Source organism: Canis aureus, chromosome 18 (genome assembly GCF_053574225.1).
Source record: "Canis aureus isolate CA01 chromosome 18, VMU_Caureus_v.1.0, whole genome shotgun sequence".
NCBI lineage: Eukaryota > Metazoa > Chordata > Mammalia > Carnivora > Canidae > Canis > Canis aureus.
This window is the reverse complement of record NC_135628.1, coordinates 44,932,421-44,954,452: the sequence shown is the minus strand read 5'-3', so window position 1 is coordinate 44,954,452 and position 22,032 is coordinate 44,932,421. Positions and strand designations below refer to the sequence as shown.

Genomic DNA, 22,032 nt, shown 5'->3' with positions numbered 1-22,032 from the left:
TAAAACTCCAACTCAAAAACAGTAGTAAAAATTTCAATTACCCTGGAAGAAATCATGCTTTGCATCAGTGCCAACAGTTTTGGGGGCCACATTTGGCAGCATGAGGTTTTCCGTCAAGGATATTTGTTTAATAGTTCAAATAAGCAAGGTGGATATTCCTTCTGGAAATTGCAAATTATTGACTGTTTCTCTCTTAAATTATTTCGAATATAACTTGTTTTTTTTTGGTGAGGGGGATAGTCCACTGTTAAGACAGCTCTTAAAAATATTTAAAATACACTGTTTAGGGACACCTGGCTGGCTTAATTGGTAAGCGTGCAACTTTTTATGTCTGGGTTGTGAGTTGGAGCCCCAGGTTGTAGAAATAAAATAATAAAATCTTTAAAAATAAATAATAATAATATAAAATAAAATATATGGTTTACCTATATGCTTTACACAATAATTTGTAGTTTTAGGATACTTAGAAAGTGCTCTATTTTTAAATAACCCTTTGTGAAAGTTATGTAATGCTATTGTTTAAAAAAATGATAAAGCTGCCTACTTTTCATTAAACTACTAAGAATCATGAATTTCTTCTAGTAGTCCTCCAAAAGTGCTTAAGAAAGAAAGAAAGAAAGAAAGAAAGAAAGAAAGAAAGAAAGCAAGCTAATTTCATTATTTGAGAGTAGTACTGAAGCAAAAAAATAAAAATTGGTATAAATTTTAACTATTTTTTTCTAGTTACCAAAATGGAAAGAATTTCGCCAGTTGTCAATACCTCAACATCACTAAAAGCTCAGCCTATGCCTAAACTTTAAACCTTAATAATATTTGGCGGTGGGGGAGGGCGCAAATGTCAAGTCAAACAGAGAATGTATTTCCAAAGCTGCATTTGCAAAGGTTAATCTGAATGGACTACAGAGGGGAAAGTGCAGTTGTCCCAACGATCGATCCAAGACCCCCTTCTCCGTTGTTTTTTTTTTTTTTTTCTTTTTTTCCTGGTTAATAAGCCACCAGGAAGAGAGAATTTTTCAACTTAGCTTGCTGAAATGATAATTTACTAACGTATGAACAAATCGACCCAACTTTGAGAATTTTCCCAAATTGATTTTCATTGCGAGAGTAAAGATCTCTTGCAGAAGACAGAGGAGTCAGACTACTCGGTAGTCTGCAGGGCGAGAATTTACAGGATCGCAAAGCCAGAGCCCGGCAGCTCAGAGACCCCCCGGGCATTCAAGGCCACTGCGGCCCGGAGCGTTCAGTGGCTCGTCCCAGGAACACACTTGTCCCGACTCCCCGGTCCGCCCCTGCGTTCCCCAACTCCAGAGCTGGCTTGGCACCAGCTACAGCGAAGGTCAAAGTCAACAGACTAATCTGCAGTCGGCGGGCCGTGAGGATCCTTCTATGCGAGGGAGCTTTAAAATACGGCTCACGAAAGGGCATTTCTGGACATTCTAGTACAAGGACGCCATCCTGACAACAGACGGCGTGGCCGGGTCGAGGTGAGGGCAAGGGAACACGGAGAGGAAAAGCCGCGGCCGGTTCTTGGAGACGCGTCAGGAACTGGAGAGTGTGCAACGGGGACGGGGCGCGGGGCGGTGCACGGGCGCGGAAAGGCCAAGTGCGGAGCGGGAGGGCGACTGCGCAGCACCGAGCCGGGCTCGCCTTTCCTGGAGCTGCTGCTTCCGAAGGACGGCGGGCGGGGGGAGGGGGTGCGGGCGAGGGCGGACGCTCCGCGGCTCCGGGGGCAGGGGGGATGCCCCCGCTGGAGCGCAGCCGCCCGGCTCCCGCCCGGCGCTCTCCGGCCTCCCCCGCTCTGCCCGCGCCCGCCCGGACCCCGCCGAGCTCCCGGGCAGCTCCCGGCGCCGCAGCGCCCTCGGGTCGGCGTCCCCGGGCCCCCCAGGGCCGCGCTCTGCGCGTCACTGCGGGGCCGGCCTCCGCGCGCCTCCCTCCCCCGCCTCCTCCCGGGCGGTGCGCGCTCCGGCGCGGGGAGGCGGGGAAGCCGCGGGAGCGCCACCGCCGCGCCAAACGCCTGCAGCCGCCGGTCGGAGGCGCGGCCCCGAGGCCCTGCAGCCGGGCCGGGCCCCTGGGGCGTGGGCGCCGCGGCCGCAGAGCTGCCGGGCTCGCCCCGGCCGGGCGCGGGGAGGGGGGGCGCAGGGCGGGCGCAGAGGTGAGCGGGGCGCGTAGGAGCGCGAGACCAGGTGGCGGCGGCGGCGGCGGCGGCGGCGGCGGAGCCGAGGGTCCAGGGGCAGTGGTGGCCGCGCGCTGCTCGGTCCTCCCCGCTGCCGCGCCCTCTGCGGGCGTCCGCCCCGGGCCCCGCGCGCGCCCCTGGAGCTGGGGAGCCGCAGGGCTGGCTGGGGAAGGCGGTCTGTGCCCCCGAGGCCGCCTGCTACTGCTCGTGCTCTTCGGCGGGCTCCCCAGAAAGTCCCGAGGCTGGGCCCAGGAGCCAGGAGGCCGGGAGAGGCCGCCCCAGGTAGGAGCACCCCGCGGGAGGGACCCCCGCCCCCGCCCCCGCCCCCGCCCCGCACCTCCCAGGCCGTCGCGCAGCGCCGCGGTGCGGGCAAGTGTTCCCGGGCTCATCTTGTTTATTGGCCGATGATGCGACCCTGGCGTGCTTGGGCCGTCGTGTGTTAGGAGGTGATTGGCCTCTTCTCTCATGTCCTGGATTTTCTTTGAACCCTGTGTTCAGCCTCAGCCAAAACTTGTTGAAAATTATGCCCTAAATATCTTGCTCTTAAAATGGAGCAGAGACATAAAGAAAATGTTGTCCGCAGATTTCCGTTTATTATCTTCCCCACCCCTTGGACGGGGATTGGTGTCAAGTTTTACTCCTCGGGCAGTTCATTTTTTAGGTGGAAAAACTTACTCCGGGCCGTGCTTAATTCTCACTCATCACTGTGGGTGAAATTGGGAGAAGTAGAATTTGAACTCCTGCCCCTTCCCCCACCCTCAAGATTGGAGATTGAGCCCCAGCAAAGGCCCCACTACCAGCAACGCTTAAAATTCTCTCCAAACCACCTCGTCCGTGCCTTCCCCCCCACCCCCCCAACCCCCCCAGTCATTCCACCTGTTTTATTTCTTGGTTGTGTTGATCTATTTATTTTTTCTTTCAAGTGAGTCTGTTGTGTTTTCGTTTTTACCTTGTCTCTCTCCCTCTGCTGTTTCCAAGCTTAAAAGCTATTTACAGAAGAACAATACCCATCCTAGAGATTTTGCAGGCTATTTAGAAATGGTTTGCAGTTTCTTTCACCTAGCTAGCCCCTCTTTTTTGTGTGCGTTGGGGCGGTGGGTACGGGGGGGGGGGTGGTTGAGACAATATAAACAATGATAAATTGAGCTAATTGTACAAAGAGGAAGTGAGAAGCTATATTCAAGTTTTACTGGTGACATGGAAAATGTAGTGAATGAGCGTTATTATACTTTAGTACTGAAAAGGTAGCACAGATAAAGGCAAACACATTTTTTTTTTTAATATTTTATTTATTTATTTAGGATAGTCACAGAGAGAGAGAGAGAGAGAGAGAGAGGCAGAGACACAGGCAGAGGGAGAAGCAGGCTCCATGCACCGGGAGCCCGACGTGGGATTCGATCCCGGGTCTCCAGGATCGCGCCCTGGGCCAAAGGCAGGCGCCAAACCGCTGCGCCACCCAGGGATCCCAAAGGCAAACACATTTTAAGGAAAGGATCATAAGTGAGTAAGAAAGGTGAGGAAGAGGGTACATCAGAAGCTGGAAAGACGGGATCCCTGGGTGGTGCAGCGGTTTAGCGCCTGCCTTTGGTCCAGGGCGCGATCCTGGAGACCCGGGATCGAATCCCACGTCGGGCTCCCTGCATGGAGCCTGCTTCTCCCTCTGCCTATGTCTCTGCCTCTCTCTCTCTGTGTGACTACCATAAATAAATTAAATTAAAAAAAAAAGACATTAAAAAAAAGCTGGAAAGACTAGGACTGCAGTTTCAAAGGACACAATCAGGACATCAGGAGAGACGTTTATTCGGAGCTCAGCCAGTAACCATGACACTGACATCTCACTCACTTTGGGCTGCCCTGTCTTGATCAGCAAAGAAAGGGATCTTACCTATAGACCTATCATTACATTTCTTTTGGTCCTCACATCTTTTTGATACATTCAACAACAAACCCTATTTGTTGCATTCTTTCTTACAAGGCAGATTCAGGGTCTGATGGGGACCCACTTCCTGGTTCATAGACTATCATCTTCTTGCTGTCTTCACTTGTCAGAAAGAGAGAAAGAGCTCTCCAAGACCTATTTTATAAGAGCACAAATTCCATTCAGTAGGGTTCGACCCTCATGACCCAATCACCTTCCAAAGTCCATACCTTTTAATACCTTCCCATTGGGATTTAGGATTTCAGCATAAGAATTTGGCAGGGGCGGGGGTGGACACAAATATTTAGCCTTTAACAAGAGTTGATCTTTTTAAGCAAGTGACCATAACTGTATGCTGTAGAATTTAGGTAGGTAATGAGAAACCAGGAGGAGGTTGATAGTGAGAAAATAGCAGGTCAATGCATCAGATTTTTTCTGCTGACTTGAATTAGTCACTGCAAATATCTGACTAAGATTATTGGAAGGTTCGGAGATAGTGTTTGGAGATATCAGAAAGTGAATGGCTGAGTCGGATGGAGGCAGAGATTCATTGTTTTTGGTTTAACGACTGATGGAAACAAGAGGATGTGAGGTTGAGTGGTTTATCCACTTGAGTGAAGACATCCCAGAACATCCCAGAAAAGGATGACAACTGTTGGCACGGAGAGGAAGACTATGTATGTCAAAGTCACTAGTGATAAAGAGTAAGCTGGAAGTCAATAGATGACAGCAATGCTTACAGGGAGGTTTTATAAGGTGCCACCGGCCTCTTAGGAGCTGAGTGTTTGCAGGAGAGGAGAAGAAGAAAGGTTCAGATGTGGACTTGGAGAGGCAAAAATACACCCACAGCCTCTCATGGCCCTGGGGGAATTATATTTACTTGATAACATGTCTAAATCATCAAGTTATGGATGTCACCCAGATCTCTGAGGACAGCCCCTTTCAGAGTTACTATCATTTAAAAATTAATGCCCTAGATGTTTGTATGTGAAACAAATTAGGTTCTATTTATATAGCATAACAGCTGCCATTCAGCCGAGGAATGTCAAGGAAACCCTTCTAAACAGAATCTCAGGAGGCCATGTAGCTGAGTATAATCCAATTCTTTGACCCTGATGATATACTTCAAGTATTGAATGCAAACAGCAAGTTGAATGGCCACTCAGGAAAACTGTGACCTTGAAATTTCAAGGAATCCATGTGCTACTTTTTTTTTTAAGGTTTTATTTATTTATTCATGAGAGACACAGAGAGAGAGGCAGAGACACATGCAGAGGGAGAAGCAGGCCCCACACAGGGAGCCACATGTGGGACTCCATCCCAAGACTCTAGGATCACGCCCTAGCCGAAGGCAGATGCTCAACAGCTGAGCCACCCAGGTGTCCCTCCATGTGCTACCTAAATCACACTTTTAAGTCAAGCTCATGAAGTTGAAGTGTCACAGTGTTAAATATAAAGTAGTGATATTACTATGATTTTATAGTTTTAAGACTTGGAAACAAAAGGATTTTAGTATTGGACTGCAGGAGTTAGGTACAACCTCTTTGTTTTCCATATAACAGAGGAAAGAGACTCAGAAAACAAGATTTCAGAAGCCTCAGCCTGTCCTTTCTCCTCAGTACCGCATAAACAAAACTTTCCATAAATGTATAACCTTCTCAATTCTTTAGTCTGTGTCACCTGAGAATCACATCAAATGAAAAGGTAGAGAGACTCCAAGACCTTGGTAGTCAAAGTGTGGCCCACAAACCACTAGGACAAGGGGCATCATCTGGGAGCTCTGGAGAAACACAGACTCTTGAGCCTCATGCCAGACGTAGAGAATCAGAATGTTCATTTTAACAAGATCCCAGGTGATCATATTCACATTAAAGTTTGATAGTATTCTAGAGAGAGTCAGGTCACTTAGAAACTCCCATCTACTCCAGTCAGCAGAGCCTCTGATGCCCGGAGAGCTGGAGTCGCTTGTCAGCCAGAAGGAGAAGATAGCGTCACTGGACATCCTGAACTTTGAATGTTGTGAAACAACAGGAACAAAATATGCCGTGCAATGGGATGACACATTTTAAGGAGTAGTACTGACTTTCCAGAAAGTGGATAAAAGGGAAATTGCAAAATAGTGAGTGGTCCTTCCGAAACTGCTCCTGCCTGAGTAGGAGATGGGGAGGGACAACATGCATGTTCCTCAGCTTCCTGCATTCCAGGCAACAGTTATTCTCTTGCTAGTGTTATTTTTCGTGATCACAAACCACAGTGCAAAAATGAGCTTGAGGATCAAAAAGCCACATTTGTTATTTCCAAATGCCAAGCTAAGTATTAGCTTGAATTCTGAACCTTTTAGTAGCGTTGTTTTCAAATACAGCTGCATATTAATTAAAACACCCAATGAACAATTAAAAAAAAAAAAAGCCTGATGCCCAAGCTGGACTCCAGACCAATTAAACAAGATCTGGCTGGAGGTAACTAGGTGTCACTGGATTGCAAGCTCCTTGGGCCATTTCAGTGTGCAGATAGAGCTGAGAACCACTGCTTTAGGGGGCCATTCTCCCCTGTGGGAAGAAGCAGCTCTGAGATTACAATTCTGCTTCTCCACTTATCAAGTGGTGGGATCCTCTGACTCTCATAGCACCAGGCAGAGTCAGCAAACTTCATGCTTTATTGTGTATATGAAAGCCAGTGCGGCAATTCTTAGATTTGAGAGATGCCACAATCTCTACTCAGAATTCAGGACTGGGATATAGGACACTTGGTTTCCTGTGTGTGAGTCTAATAACTCTTCCCCCTTAGGTGGCATATATGATTAGGGGTAGGTTGGCCAGTTCACCTTGGATGCCTGAATGAAATGATCATCGATTGTATGACTTCTGTCTCCTTTAACTGCTCTTGATTCCCAAGATAGCTTATGATACCTCCAAGAGGATATTGATGTTTTGTACTACTCTGGTGCCTCTGACCTCTGCCTGGCCTTCTGAGTGCATGGGAAGCAGATAATTCCCACCCCTTCTATCTTGAAAAGTGAAATGAAACGTGTAATAGATGCAAAAATAGTGAGTCTTCTCCTTTCTCAGGATCTGAGTTAGACATTAAGATCACTAGGTAATGCTGAGGAGTGAACCATGCCCAAGAAGGAGAATACACTGACCTGAGCACAACCATCACTGTCCCACTCAGCCCCTCTCCCCCAAAGAACAAGGCCCTTTCTCTAAATTCTGTACTTGCACCAAAGTGACACGTGCCTTAGCTGGGCTGCCTGGATTCTAATCCTGGCTCCCTGACTTTCTCACTTACCACCTTGGACAAATTAATGCTCTTCTACATGTCTCAGTTTCCTCATGTTCAAAACAAGCATGACATTATTAACAGCTGTCTCATCAAGCAGTCATGGGGTTCAATCCGTTAACATAAAAAGTGCCTACAGATGGCACATGAAGTGTGCTATACAAGGATTAGGTAATACTGGTTTTCTAAAGATTAACTGACAGGGTTTGGGGAGTCATTGTGGTCCATTTGTAGGGTAAAAAGTGGGGGTTTTCTGGCTCTAATAAATTTCAAATTTCATTTTATTTTTTTAAGATTTTTTTTAAAGATTCCTTTTTCTTTTTTTTTTAAATTCGTGAGAGACCAGAGAGAGGGAGAGAGACAGAGACACAGGCAGAGGGAGAAGAAGGCTCCACACAGGAGCCTGATGTGGGAATCAATCCCAGAACCCCAGGATCACACCCCGGGCCAAAGGCAGACGCTCAACCTCTGAGCCACCCAGGCATCTGGAAGAGTATATTTTGTTCAGATCCAACAGCAACACTGATTCATGGCCATTTGATGTGTCTTCTTGAGCATGTTATTACAAATATCAACATTTCAGATGTTAGTCCCCTAAGTAGAAGTGAATTTGACAGATGTTTTTCAGGCAAAATAACTTCACTGTATTTAAGCCAACAAATAAAAGGGGAAGAAAAAGATTTCATAAGTATTGTGTAATTTAAGACCATAAACACATTACTAATCCTGTTTTTTTGTCGGGAAGCTGTCTTAATAAATTGTAGGATAAGAGTGAATGATAGAAGTAAATGGTATTTAATTAATCCTTCGTTATATTTTGAAGCCTGTTTTTCTTAAAATATTATTTAAATGCCGGGGGGGGGTCATTTTTTATTAACTGATTTATCTTACTCTCTTTAGCTATTGGTATATAGGATAATTTATAGACTCTACCTCAAACGATTCTAGCCATTTTTAAATCGTTTTTTTGGTGGCTTTTTCTGTCTTCTCGTGTTATATATGCTCTTCACATGCCAGCACATCACCTCCACCTCTAGTGGAATTTCTGACTGGCTGCCTCTGATCTGCTGCAAAAACTGGATAATCTGACTTGGTAGAACTGTGCTTTTAAAAAAATTCTAGGTGAAACTAAAGTCTCTTGCCTTTTGTGCTGTAGTGACTCGCTGCTCAGAGGTCAGTAGACCAGCATCATTTGTATCACCTTGTTCGAAAGGGAGAATCTTGGGCCTCACTCCAGACCTACTGAATCAGAATCTGAATTTTAATAAGATTCTCGGGTGATTCATGTGTCCATTAAAATTTCAGAAGCCCCACTTTAGCATATCAACTTTGTGACAGTTCATTTTTCTACTCTGACATCCTTTTTTAGCCTACAAATTGTGTCTTGCTGGGTTCCAGGTTTTATAGCTTGCTAAAATATTTTACTTCTGTAAATGAGGGGTATTACTATAATGTCTGGAAGTATATGACTGTTGGGTAATAGGTAATTGATGAAGATTTTATTTTCTCTCCCTTAGGACATCTCTGGTGATCTTGAAAGAGCCCATATCATGGAATCGATCTCTATGATGGGAAGCCCTAAGAACCTTAGCGAAACTTTTTTGCCTAATGGCATAAATGGTATCAAAGATGCAAGGAAGGTCACTGTAGGTGTGATTGGAAGTGGGGATTTTGCCAAATCACTGACGATTCGACTTATTAGATGTGGCTATCATGTGGTGATAGGAAGTAGAAATCCTAAGTTTGCTTCTGAATTTTTTCCTCACGTGGTAGACGTCACTCACCATGAAGATGCTCTAACAAAAACAAATATAATATTTGTTGCTCTGCATAGAGAACATTACACCTCCCTTTGGGACCTGAGACATCTGCTTGTGGGTAAAATCCTGATTGATGTGAGCAATAACATGAGGATAAACCAATACCCAGAATCCAACGCAGAATATTTGGCTTCATTATTCCCAGATTCTCTGATTGTCAAAGGCTTTAATGTTGTCTCAGCTTGGGCCCTTCAGTTAGGACCCAAGGATGCCAGCCGGCAGGTATGTTTTTTTTTTTTTTCTTTCATTTTTTCTTTAGTTATTGAAGTATAGTTGACATACAATGTTAGTTTCCGGGTATATAATATCATGGTTTGACAATCTGCACATCGCTCAGTGCTCACCACGACAAGTGCAGTCACCATCTGTCACTGTACGACGTTATAATTTTTTTTTAATTTTATTTATTTTGAGGGACAAGAGAGAGAAAGCACAAATTGGGAGAGGGAGAAGCAGACTCCCCACTGAGCAGGAAGCCCAACACGGGGCTCCATCCCACGACTCAAGGACCGTGACCCGAACTAAAGGCAGAGGCTTAACCAAGCGAACCATCCAGGTGCCCCACTGCACAACATTATTACAATACTATCGACTATGTTCCCTGTGCTGTACTTTTCATCTCCATGATGTATTTAAAACTGGAAGTTGGTACCTCTTAATCCCCAATTTTATTGGTATTTGTCTGGTATTCTGTATTTAAGTAGTGAAACAAATGTCCTACATTTAAAAATCAAATTCTGACACTCTCCAGTGATTATCATTTTGAAAACTGTGTCTGAGCACCTGAAAACTTATGTCCTGACCTTGTAAGGGTGCATTTCTACCCCTATCAAATAGTGTGGAAAGTGGAGAAAATTACTTGGACTTTCTGTTATTACCAGCTAATTCGGGAAAAGGCAAAGTTGGCCGATGAATAACGGCACACATTACATTGAGTCTCTCCTGGCTTCCTCAGAAATAGAAACAATAACAAACATGCCTTTTTTCTTCTTCTCTCTATCTCCCCAACTCTCTCCCTCCCTCCCTAGCTCTCCCCTCCCTTCTTCCTGGCAGCTGTTTGGTAACAGTATTCCATCTGTGTATGCAACACTATTTAGTATGAGCCTCAAGAAGAATGCTTTAGAAGTGCCTTTTTATTTTATGCAGTTCGTTTTATTTAAAGTCTAGATTTTAATCTGTGTAGGGAAGCAGATTGGATTTCTTGGGTTCTTTTTTAGAGTATGGGTTCTATCCAGTTTGACTTGAGAATAAAGCATATGGGGAGCTCCATCAATGCCTTTATGGAATGAGAGCCTTTATAAGTAAACATATAAAATAGTGCACCTTACAAGTCTTTTAAAGGTGTAGTCATGCATCATAGGTAAGCTTGACGATAAAATACTTTCATTATTTTTGTTCGTAAAGACAGTTCATGCCTTAGATTAAATACCTTAGAAAATGAAGTCAGGTATTATATCACTGAACATGGCATATCAGATCATGATAACTATTCATTTTAAGTCTTTACTTTGGAAGACTAGTAAAAGATTATATACTTCCCAGCTTTCCTAGAGGCTATTTCTAAATCCTTTTTTCTTTCATATATCCAAAGTTTAGGAATGCATACACCAAACTAGGGATAAACCTAAATTTAACCCTTTGCCCATAATTCTGATAATTTTGATCTTTAACAACTACAAAAAATAGGAAACTACAAAAAATACAAACTACAGGGGCACCTGGGTGGCTCAGTGATTGAGCGTCTGCCTTTGGCTTGGGGCATGATCCTGGGGTCCTGGGATCAAGTCCCGCATCAGACTCCCTGCAGGGAGCCTGCTTCTCCCTCTGCCTGTGTCTCTGCCTCTCCCTGTGTGTCTCTCATGAATAAATAAATAAAATCTTTTAAAAAAAATCTATAAAAAATATGGATTTGAATTCAAAGTGAGCACAGAAATAGTTTGATTTGTATTCCATAGGGATTCTACTTTTGTTACAAATGTTGGATTTATACTTTTAGGTTTATAAATTAAATGAATTTTAAATTTATTTAAATTTAAATAAAAGTTATAGTTTATAGGTTATATTTATATTTAAGTTTTATTACAAGTTTTTTTTTACAAGAAGTAAAAAATGGTCAGCATTGTCACAGCTATAATAAATTAATTTAGAATGCTTTTCTTTATTTCTTTGGAATATAGGTATTCTTCTCCACTCCATTTTAGAAATTCATGGACATTTGTATAAATAATATTGACTTTGTTATTAATCTGCTCATGTTAGGTAAAATTAATGATCCAAAGAGCACTACATTGTCAGCAAAATGCACATTTTAGCAAGCAAGTGTTTCAGTGTGGTCTGTTCCAGAGACCTTATGTAAACAACTTCAGGGATATATTTAGAATTTGTTTTCCCCAAACATTAACAGAGACTTTATGGCAATATTTTTCTAGCCCCAAGTGAGATGATGACCTGCCCATAAGTAATAGTGGCTCACTTCAGAAATGAATTTGTGCTCAACAAATATTAGTTGAATTCTAACTACAGAAATATAAGAGGTTTGGGTAGTTTGAAAGTCCACGCTCATCCCCACCCATCATTTCATTTTATAGATGTAACACCTTAGTATTAGGTAATGGCAGTGGCTTTACTATTTAAATTAACTAAGCCTTATAATACCATTTTTCCCTTACGCAGGTATAGTATCGTTATTCACAGGTGAAAGAATTTCATATTCTGATCAATGAAGTCATATAATAATAACCCGAGATTACTCATGGCCTTTCAAAGAAATTTTATAATTGTACAGCAGTGTGACATAAGTTAGAGATTTTAATTGCAAATTCAACCATCCAGAGTCCATGCCCATCTTGTATTGCTGAATATCTTTAAAGGACAGTGCTTGTAATCCCTCTGCTAGACAGAATCACTACAGTCCTAGAACTAGGTATTGTCCTCAGAGGCTGGGGGAGCCAACCCCAGAGTGAGAGCCAGAGTAGCCAGTGGATGGCCAGCAGCCCAAACTCACCCTAGACCTTACCTTGCCACTGCTACTGAACCACATGTTCTAGAAACCTTCCTTCCCCTGGGGACTTCCCAATCCCAGCTTCCAGCAGGAATTTTCTGCATTTTATTTTCATGTCCTCACAGGTAGCAAGGACTTTATTGTTTCTATGACACTGTTTTGACCTATTAATCAATAGATTAATAATGTTAGTAAATGCTTTATCTCCTTAACTTTTTGCATCACCCAAGGTCGTCATAAGCGATGCTCTGTGGGTGCAGTGTGCAAACATCACCATTTTCATAAACAATAGTAACGATGAATCTTTTGTTTTTGCCACAGGTCTATATATGCAGCAACAATATTCAAGCTCGACAACAGGTTATTGAACTTGCCCGTCAGCTGAATTTCATTCCTGTTGACTTGGGATCATTGTCATCGGCCAGGGAGATTGAAAATTTACCCCTGCGACTATTTACTCTCTGGAGAGGGCCAGTGGTGGTAGCCATAAGCCTAGCCACGTTTTTCTTTCTATATTCCTTTGTCAGAGATGTGATACATCCATATGCTAGAAACCAGCAGAGTGATTTTTACAAGATTCCTATTGAGATTGTGAATAAAACCTTGCCCATAGTTGCCATTACTTTGCTGTCTCTGGTATACCTAGCAGGTCTCCTGGCAGCTGCTTATCAGCTTTATTACGGCACCAAGTATAGGAAATTTCCGCCTTGGTTGGAGACCTGGTTACAGTGCAGGAAACAACTTGGATTACTAAGTTTTTTCTTTGCTTCGGTCCATGTTGCCTACAGCCTCTGCTTACCAATGAGAAGGTCAGAGAGATACTTGTTTCTCAACATGGCTTATCAGCAGGTATGGAACTTGCTTGTTATTTATTGGATACTAGTGAAATACCTTATAAGTATAATCTGTAAAATGTGAGATTTGAAATAGTGTCAAATTTTACAGACCTTGTAATAGAAATTTTGGTATATTAAGGGAGGGGAAAGAATTGTTCTTTATACAATGTTTATGTGGCTGATTCAAAATCATTTAAGATAAAAGCTGCTACCGTACCTTTCTTTGAAGAATAAGAACAGAAATAAAGGGTTAGCTGTTTTTTCTCTTTTATGTTATGATTGCAATGATTGCTTTTAGCATTAAACAGTTATTTTAATGTTTTATAATTGGCTGTGTTCCATGAAATGATAAGGTACTCTCAGTAAACATTTGTGATAAAGTTAGAACCAGTGAAAATACAAAACAGAATAGGAAGCCAGAATCAAGAGACATACATCTTCAAGGATTTTGTTATCAAAAATAAAAGGAGGAAAAATACTCAGGTGAAGCTTTAGGTCCTCAGGTGAACCTTTATAACACTTAGCTCTTTAAGAAAATCTCACAGAAAGCTTCATGTGAAAGGGGCTTGAAGGAGCAAAGTATGATATCCATTCAGCAAATGGAGCATAAAGGGTCTCCTCAAAGCTATTTGATGTAGTATTTACCAATGACAGCGAGGACTCTGTAGCAAAACGAATGGCAACTTTTGCATTTCATAAGGATCCATGGCATCATGATCCAAATGCATAGCCATTGGTATTTATGCCTGTCTCAACATAAAATAATGTGAAATAAATTAATGAATTGATGTTCGTTAAGCCATTGTCTGTCTAAAAATACCTCTTCAACTTAACCAAATACTAAGGGTTTGATATTTGCTCCACCAGCTCCCTCACTGGTCATTAATTGTTTGCTCAGTTCGCACCTCTCACAGAGGCCGAGCCTGGACATCATTTTAAATTCTGCTACCTGCTTCTGACTCAAACCCTGTGTTCCCACTGCCCCCTCCCCCGCCCCAGTCCCTCCTACTCTGTTCTACTTTCAATTTTTACTCTTTTCAGTAATACACTTTATGTTTTCCTTGTTTATTTACTGTTGTCTGCCTCCTCTCATCAGAATGTAAGTTTATGAGAGGAGGGATCTTGTGTGTTTTGTTCACTGATGTATGTGTAACACCTAGAACTGTGCCTGGCACGTAGTAAGGCATTCACAAAGTGTTTTGTGGGATGAATGAATGGCCTGGGAGGCCAAGTAGGTGCAGGTTGTAAGCTCTGGGTTTACTGAGGTTGGTGGTTGTTCTGTATTGTTGTATAGACATCAAAGAAGATAATAAGAGCCTTTTTCCACAGAGGAGCTCTGTGGCTTTTTTCAGGATATTCGTATGATTGTTCCGGGGACCTAATGCTCAGAACTAGCTTTCCTTTTTTTTAATTTCAAGTTTCTTTTGTTAACTGGAACTGAACAGAGTTAAACTGTGTTAAGTTAGAATCTGTTATCCATGAATAGATATTTATTTAAATCAAAGCTTTAGGCTGAAGAGTCCAACCTTTGATTTATACTATAGTTATATTGTTTACATGTAAATTGACATTTCTCAAAGTAATCCCTATGCAGAATACCACATATTCAGAGTTAATCAAGTCTGACTTGATCATATATGTATTATCAACGTAAGGAAAAGACATTTGAAGAAGTACTATATAGGAATGAGGCAACTGAAGAGTTGGAGAAGTGCATCAGTGAGGCAGTTCAAGAGAGTAAATATTTGCATTCAGTATGACTTTATCCATAAGGAGATCTCAGCTTTCTGAGGAAAAGAAGGTAAAGAAAAAAAAGAGAAACAAATGACATACAAATATTCTTCAAGTGAGAGAGGAAGATGCACACATAATTTAGAAATTCTCTTCCTGGATTCTAAGTTGATCTAAAGCCAGGATGTACCCAAAATATTCAACCAAGTTTAAATCAACTTAGTAAAGTACCTCAAAACTAAGTCTAACTGCCAATATTTTTCTCATGTCACCTTGGAACCAACACTTGACATTCCTGGTCTTAGGACCCCAGACTCCCTGTGACTGTGATGTATTACAGTGTAGGTGACAGACTGACCCATCCCCTCACATTTATGCCAGGAAAGAGAGAATCTTAGTCTTCCTTTATTTAACTCTCCCTTCTCTTTTCCCCACACCTGGAACAATACCATCCAGTAATAGGTTCTCCATCACGGTCTGTTAAATTGAAAAAATACAATTTAAATCTGTCCATATATGATGTATTCTTATTCCAAGAGTGAACTGCGCTGAATCGGTGAATATTCTGCCAAATGAAGAAAATTCACATTTGCTCTCGTTAGGTTCATGCCAATGTTGAAAACTCTTGGAACGAGGAAGAAGTTTGGAGAATTGAAATGTATATCTCCTTTGGCATAATGAGCCTTGGCTTACTGTCTCTCCTGGCAGTCACCTCTATCCCTTCCGTGAGCAATGCTTTAAACTGGAGGGAATTCAGTTTTATTCAGGTACGTGGGCTTTTTTGCGTGAGGGATTGGGCGGCATAGAATTTAAGTGTTAAGTACAGTTTAATTTTAAATATGCTTTTTATAAAAGAGTGCCTTTGGGGCTGCATTTATGCAGTTAGCTCAAGGAATGAAAATTGCTGGAAGCCAGCTTAGGGCCATTCTGGTTTAGTAAGCAAAAGACCAGTACAGGATTCTACTAGAAGACTTTGATAGCACTGCCTAACGTTACAGATAAGGCTCATTTTAAAAAGAAAAAAAAATGATGGGATGCCTCAGTGACTCAGTGATTGAGCGTCTGCCTTTGGCTTAGGTCATGATCCCGGGGTCCTGAGATTGAGTTCTGCAACAGGCTCTCTGAAGGGAGCCTACTTCTACCCTCTGCCTGTGTCTCTGCCTCTCTCTCTGTATCTCTCATGAATAAATAAATAAATTCTTTAAAAAGAAAAAAAAAAAAGGAAAGTGAGAATGGGGAAGCTTAGATCAAGTTTAGTGCCAAAAGTCAGTTTGTTACTCAACCAGTGAATAAAGAATTCCTTTATATTTTGAGTCACCTGATCAATCTAGAAAAATCTTATTAATTTGAATTCAAGTGAGGAGAAGGTCAGTCTGAATATTGTAAAAGAAATGTGTGGCAAATTAGGTGACTGGACTGATGGATTATGATAAGCAACCAACCTTATGAATCTTGTTATTATATGTATTTAGTATATTAGTTGTATATATGTGCCTATGAGTATATACAAAGGTGTTTCAAAACAGCACTGTATTCTTTAATAAATTAAACATTTACCTTCTCCAGTAATAATTATTTAACAAATATGCATATTTTTAAAATATGTAACTCAAGCTTAGACCCCACCTGTACTATCACAGTCAGTATTGGTTGTATCCAAATGGTTTATAGTACAATATGTGGATGACTGTCACTTGGTGGTACACTAAATTTTGTTTTGTTTTGTTTTTGCCTATTTGAGGTTTTTACCCCCCAGGTCATCTAAAGAGCTCATTCAAGTTAAGGGCATCTCCCTGTCTAAATTTGTCTTTCCTTTTTGAAGGAAAGAAAATGTGAATACTTTTCCTACTGTCAGTTTAATCATACCTGAAAGAGATGGAAGGCTCTCTGATAAAAGGTGTTGGGTGGATGCAAGTGATCATTAAATTGAAATGAGTAACTGCAAAACAGAACAGTTCTGCTAAAGAGTCGATCCTTTCCCCATGAAGTTAGACATTACATCATTACACTGATGTAATGTTACATAGACCATTTCTCAAAGTAATTAATCAAACAATGATTTAGGGAGCCCAGAATGCTGACCTTTTAGATTTTCACCTATGAACTGCTTAATGGAAGTACTCTGAATAATTTGATTTAATGATCAATAAAGCCACATGTTTGAAATGCTATTCTATCACATACTAATACTATCAGGTTTTTCATATTTACCTTCAACTAGTATATATATGTGGGGCAGGGTGTGGGGGGCGTATTCCCATGAGAATGCTCTTCAGCACTTAATTTTATTGTGTGTGTATATTACATATATAGATATATATAATTTTTTAATACTCATAACTGTTGGAAATGTGGTTAACCTTTGTAAAGAAGTTTTGCAGTTTTCATCAGTACCCTTAAGGAAAACCCAGATGTTTTGACCAGTAACCCCCCTATTAGAAATAAGTTCTAAAGAAATAAACCAAAATATAGAAAAAGGAATTATAATTGAGGAAAGTTGAAAACAGAGTAAACGTTCAAAAAAAAACAAAAAGGAATGATTAAGTAAACAATAACACATCCATTCAATAGAATATTATAAAGCATAAAGAGTCATGTTTTCATATTTAATGACATGAGGAAAAGGTTTGTTTCATATTTAATGACATGAGGAAAAGATCCAATAATCAGAGTATGAAACTAAATACAATATGGCTTTCTTTGTATAAAATAAGACAAACACTTAAATATATATGAAATATGTGGAAATACTAAATTTTAATTTAGTAGATAATAAAGAGTAGGTCAGTAATGTAAGATAAAATAGTTTTAGCACACTATAAACTTGGTGTAGCTGGATGCATTGATTTTTGAGTTTGAATAATTTGTTCCTTATTCTTTGTTTCTTTTTCTTTCTCCTCTACCCAAGTCTACACTTGGATATGTTGCTCTGCTCATAAGTACTTTCCATGTTTTAATTTATGGATGGAAACGAGCTTTTGAAGAAGAGTACTACAGGTTTTATACACCACCAAACTTCGTCCTTGCTCTTGTTTTGCCCTCAATTGTAATTCTGGGTAAGATCGTTTTACTCCTTCCATGTATAAGCCGAAAGCTCAAGAGAATTAAAAAAGGTTGGGAAAAGAGCCAATTTCTAGAAGAAGGTGTTGGAGGAGCAGTTCCTCATCTCTCACCAGAGAGGGTTACAGTCATGTGATGATAAATGGTGCTCACCGGTGCCATGTAGAGTTCCACTCATGCCATTATTGTTATGAATTCCTTTATGTTCATTTGCAAGTGCACTGTCAAATTCATGTGGCCTGAAATCTGTCCAGTAAGATCCCAACCAAATTAGTGGGCAGTTTTTTTTAAATTAATTTTCACAGATGTCTTATTTTGGCACTATGAATTTTTGTAGTCAACTTGTACATTTTGTTTTGCATAACCGTAACATTTCTGTTACTTTGACAAACTGTATTCCATTATCAGGCAAAGATATTTCTGGCTAATAATATAGATACAGCATAATGTCCAAAAAAAAAAAAATAACCTTGCAAACCAGCAGAGTTTTAAGTTTTAATATAATTTAATGGATATATGTTCTTTGTTTCTGAAGCTTACCTAAGGTTTTAATTGTTATCCGGCTCAAGAAATAGACATGCATAATCATACAGTAACTTTAAGAAAGGTCACTTACATTAGCATCTAGGTAAGGGTGAATGGTAACATTCCTATATTTTTCTCAGAAGATAGGGTTTGAATAATGTAATTAATTGTATGAACCAGTGTGATTTGTGAAGAAACACAAATTTTAAAAAAACAATTTGAATCTGAAATTATATTTGAAATGCAATGGAGACATGAAATGCATACTGATAATACGTACCTCATGAAAGATTTCATTCCTTATCTTGTTACAGAGCAGTTTCATTTGCATGTTATTATGTTGGTTAGGGAGAAGACTGTAATATTTGGATTCCAAAATTGATTTTTCTAACATTGTACCACGCCTGTGAATATTAAAGTTGTTTCTAGTTAGAGGGAAGCTATGAAGTTTACCCACCAGTAATTGGTCAGCTGATCTACAGCGTTGCATCTTAGCCATTCATCCCTCTATCTTGCATAAAATTTGACTGACATTCACTGAGAGATTATAATATGCCAGGCAGTGCTCTCAGCTATTTGTCTTATCCCATGTTAATATTTACAGCAGCCCCGTGACAGAGGTAGTTGTTATCCTTATTTTACATATGAGAAAACAGAAGGATAGAAAAATAATCTGCCCAAGATCATGCAGTTAATAAGAGGCAGAGCTGGCATTCAAGTCTAGCCATCCTATTTCAGAGGCTATAGTTTTAACCGCTAGGCTGATGGCCCCTGCTTCATCCACATGCGTTACCAACATGATGCCAATCTAGATGCTTCCTCTTTTGTCATAAAGGCATTGACATTCTTTACAGTGTGTGTGGGTATCAAAAATTTATGAAAATATTACAGTCACAAATTTATAATTGCTTGTGGGATGATATACAGTTCCTAACCTTGCGAGAGGATCTTCCCTGGGACATGACCTTGGAGACCCATGGCAGTCCATGTGATTCCCTAGACAGTGTTGGGACACCAGCAGAGATAGGACCATAGCAGTTTTAATGAATGGCTGAGATCCTGTAGAACCTTTAAAAATCCCTGTCGTGTTGGTCACCTCTTTTTCTCTTCCTGAGAGGTCCTTCTGCCTATTCAACCATTCATTAGCGAGCAGTTTGCAAGCATGAAGGATTTTAAGAAGAGTGGTTAATTATAAATCTACTCTAGAGACATATAATCATACAAATTATTCATAAAATTTTTCAGTACTGACATTCCACATTAAAATTGCATTTTGTTCAAACTTTGATTAGAATGCCCTACATTTTTTCCCATTTGTTCTTTCCTTATTAAAATAGTTGCAGATAAGATACAATTATATGCATTATGTAATTATATATTCTGCAATTATAACATTTCTAAACTTAGCCACTGAGGTATTACTGAATGCAGCAGCCAAAATAAAAGGAGTTTTGTTGGGGGCAGAGGGAGGAGAGAGAGAGAATCTTAAGCAAGCTACATGCCCAGGGGCCCAGTGCAGGGCTTGCTTGATCTCACAATCCTGAGATCATGACCTGAGCCAAGATCAAGGGTCGGACATTAACCAGCTGAGCCACTGGGCACCCCTAGAAGGAGTTTTATTTATGGAAGCTACCTTTCCCACCATTGGCTCTTTACCGACTACTGCAACCTGTCAATTTGGTAAATCACTCGATTCTCTCATATTATTTTAATTTTGTTCTTTCCCTCTTGATAATCACTTACTTGCTAGTTCTTGGTAGGAATTCAGTTGGGTGATAACTTTTAAAGGGAGACACCCATAAACTGTTGTAGCTCACTACTGAAATTAACAGCATATTTTCAATATTTGTTCCTCAAGTTTCACTCTGTCAAGACCACGCTTTCACCATTTAATGTGAAAATACAATGAAATATTTTTAAAAGTTAGATGACTATTGAATTATATTGCTGCATGTGTATATTAAATAGCCAATGATATAAATAATGTTATCACTACTACAGATAAAAGGGGCCTTTGAAAATGTGAAAAAAACAAAATTTATGAAAATGTATATAGGATGTAACTTTTGTCTCATGATAATATCTTCCTTTTAGTACTACAAAGATGAAATAATTTTGAAGTTTCACAATAAATGTAATATATTCATTATAATTCTAAATGTTTAAAATCCTTTCTAAAGATACAAAAATATTGACTTTTATTTATTTGACTTTTAATTGCTTTATTTTACCATTTTCTACCAGATTTTTTTTCTTAATCATTATTTCTCATAATTACCTTTTTAAAAATCATTACTCTGGCCTCAGAAGTAGGATTGAATTCTGCTCTTGCTAGATGTGAGAAAATGGTCGGTACTTTAAAGTAGTGGGGATTCTTTACCAATCTGTATTTTGAGAAGTGCCCCTGAGAAAATTATAAGAATGTAGAAAATATGCCCAGTCTTAATCCTATGCAAAAAACTAAGTAATTTTTTCCTAAGAGGAAAATAATCATGGGCTGAATCATGCTATTTATTTAGCTTTTGTGTGAAGATTTCATGTCTCCTCTATTAAGAATATTTAAAATCATGTTTAAGTAAGAATATATTCATGTGAACATATATTTTTCAAGGCATATATGGAAATTTAGCCCAGATTGTCTACATGTAGAGATTTTTATTTAAATTTTAAAATATTTTAAAGTATGAAGAAATTATATTTATAGGTATTTATTGGAGATAATTATTTTGTGCTACATATAGAATGGCTAGTGAGCTCCAGTATTAAACTACCTGATTAATTTCTTATGAATTAGCCTAATCTTAATTTGATTAAGGAATTTTACTTCAAAATTAATTTGATAATAGTAATTTAAGGTATATTCATACCTACAAATTATGAAAATTATTTGTGTAAAAGGGCTTCAAGAATATATCATATCCAATTTTGTATTGTTTATCTCTTACATAATATGAAAAAATTTTAATTCTTCTTAATTGCATTTTGCCATTAAACTATTTCATAATAAATTCTGTACAAAGAGTTTTGCCCCCAATAGAGATTTGTTTGTGAAATATAAGGTTTCTTATGTGATATTTTAAAGTACCCATACATGTAACTCATAAATATTTCTTTAGGATTACTATAAACACTGAACCTGTGTCCATCTACAGACTCTCTGTTTTGAAATTAGTATTCAAACAGCCTAAAATTTGGTGTTGAAATTATTTTGTGAATTCTTGACTTAAAGTATTACTACACATAGTATAACATGCCTCAGTCCAGTGTTCAGATTTCTACTTGTGATGTGTTGTCATGAAAATGAGATGCTCTATCTTCAGTTGCTCATAAGTCAATAAAACAAATTCTGGTAAATATTCAGTATATGTAATTGCTCTAAATGAACCAGTACTGATTTTGGTGGAAATACAATCTGTTCTTACTTTGAATGATGCATTTTACAGGAATGAATGGGTTCTTCAATTTTTTTAATGCAAGAAAAAAATTTAATTACATTTTTTAATTTAATTCAATTTGCCAACATATTTATAACACCCAGTGCTCATCCCATCAAGTGCCCTCCTCAGTGCGCATCACCCAGTTACCCCATACTCCCGCCCACATCACGTTCCACAACCTTTTCTTTGTTTCCCAGAGTTAGAAGTCTCTCATGGTTTGTCCCCTCTCTAATTTTTCCCACTCAGTTCCCC

The 22,032-nt window shown here is 39.9% G+C and overlaps 1 protein-coding gene across 3 annotated transcripts; it reads left to right on the top strand.

Moving 5' to 3' along the window:
* Nucleotides 1-1,109: 1,109 nt before the first annotated feature.
* STEAP2 (STEAP2 metalloreductase) lies at nucleotides 1,110-21,697 on the top strand. 3 transcript variants are annotated; one of them, XM_077857050.1, is made up of 6 exons: nucleotides 2,220-2,455; nucleotides 6,020-6,210; nucleotides 8,888-9,412; nucleotides 12,513-13,040; nucleotides 15,361-15,525; nucleotides 17,667-21,697. In XM_077857050.1, the coding sequence occupies exons 3-6, from the start codon at nucleotides 8,921-8,923 to the stop codon at nucleotides 17,952-17,954; spliced, it is 1,473 nt and encodes a 490-aa protein (XP_077713176.1). In that variant the 5' UTR covers nucleotides 2,220-2,455; nucleotides 6,020-6,210; nucleotides 8,888-8,920; the 3' UTR covers nucleotides 17,955-21,697. The 3 variants fall into 3 exon arrangements, with proteins under 3 accessions (XP_077713174.1, XP_077713176.1, XP_077713175.1); XM_077857048.1 differs by lacking the exons at nucleotides 2,220-2,455; nucleotides 6,020-6,210 and adding an exon at nucleotides 1,110-1,484; XM_077857049.1 differs by lacking the exon at nucleotides 6,020-6,210.
* The last annotated feature ends 335 nt before the right edge of the window (nucleotides 21,698-22,032 follow it).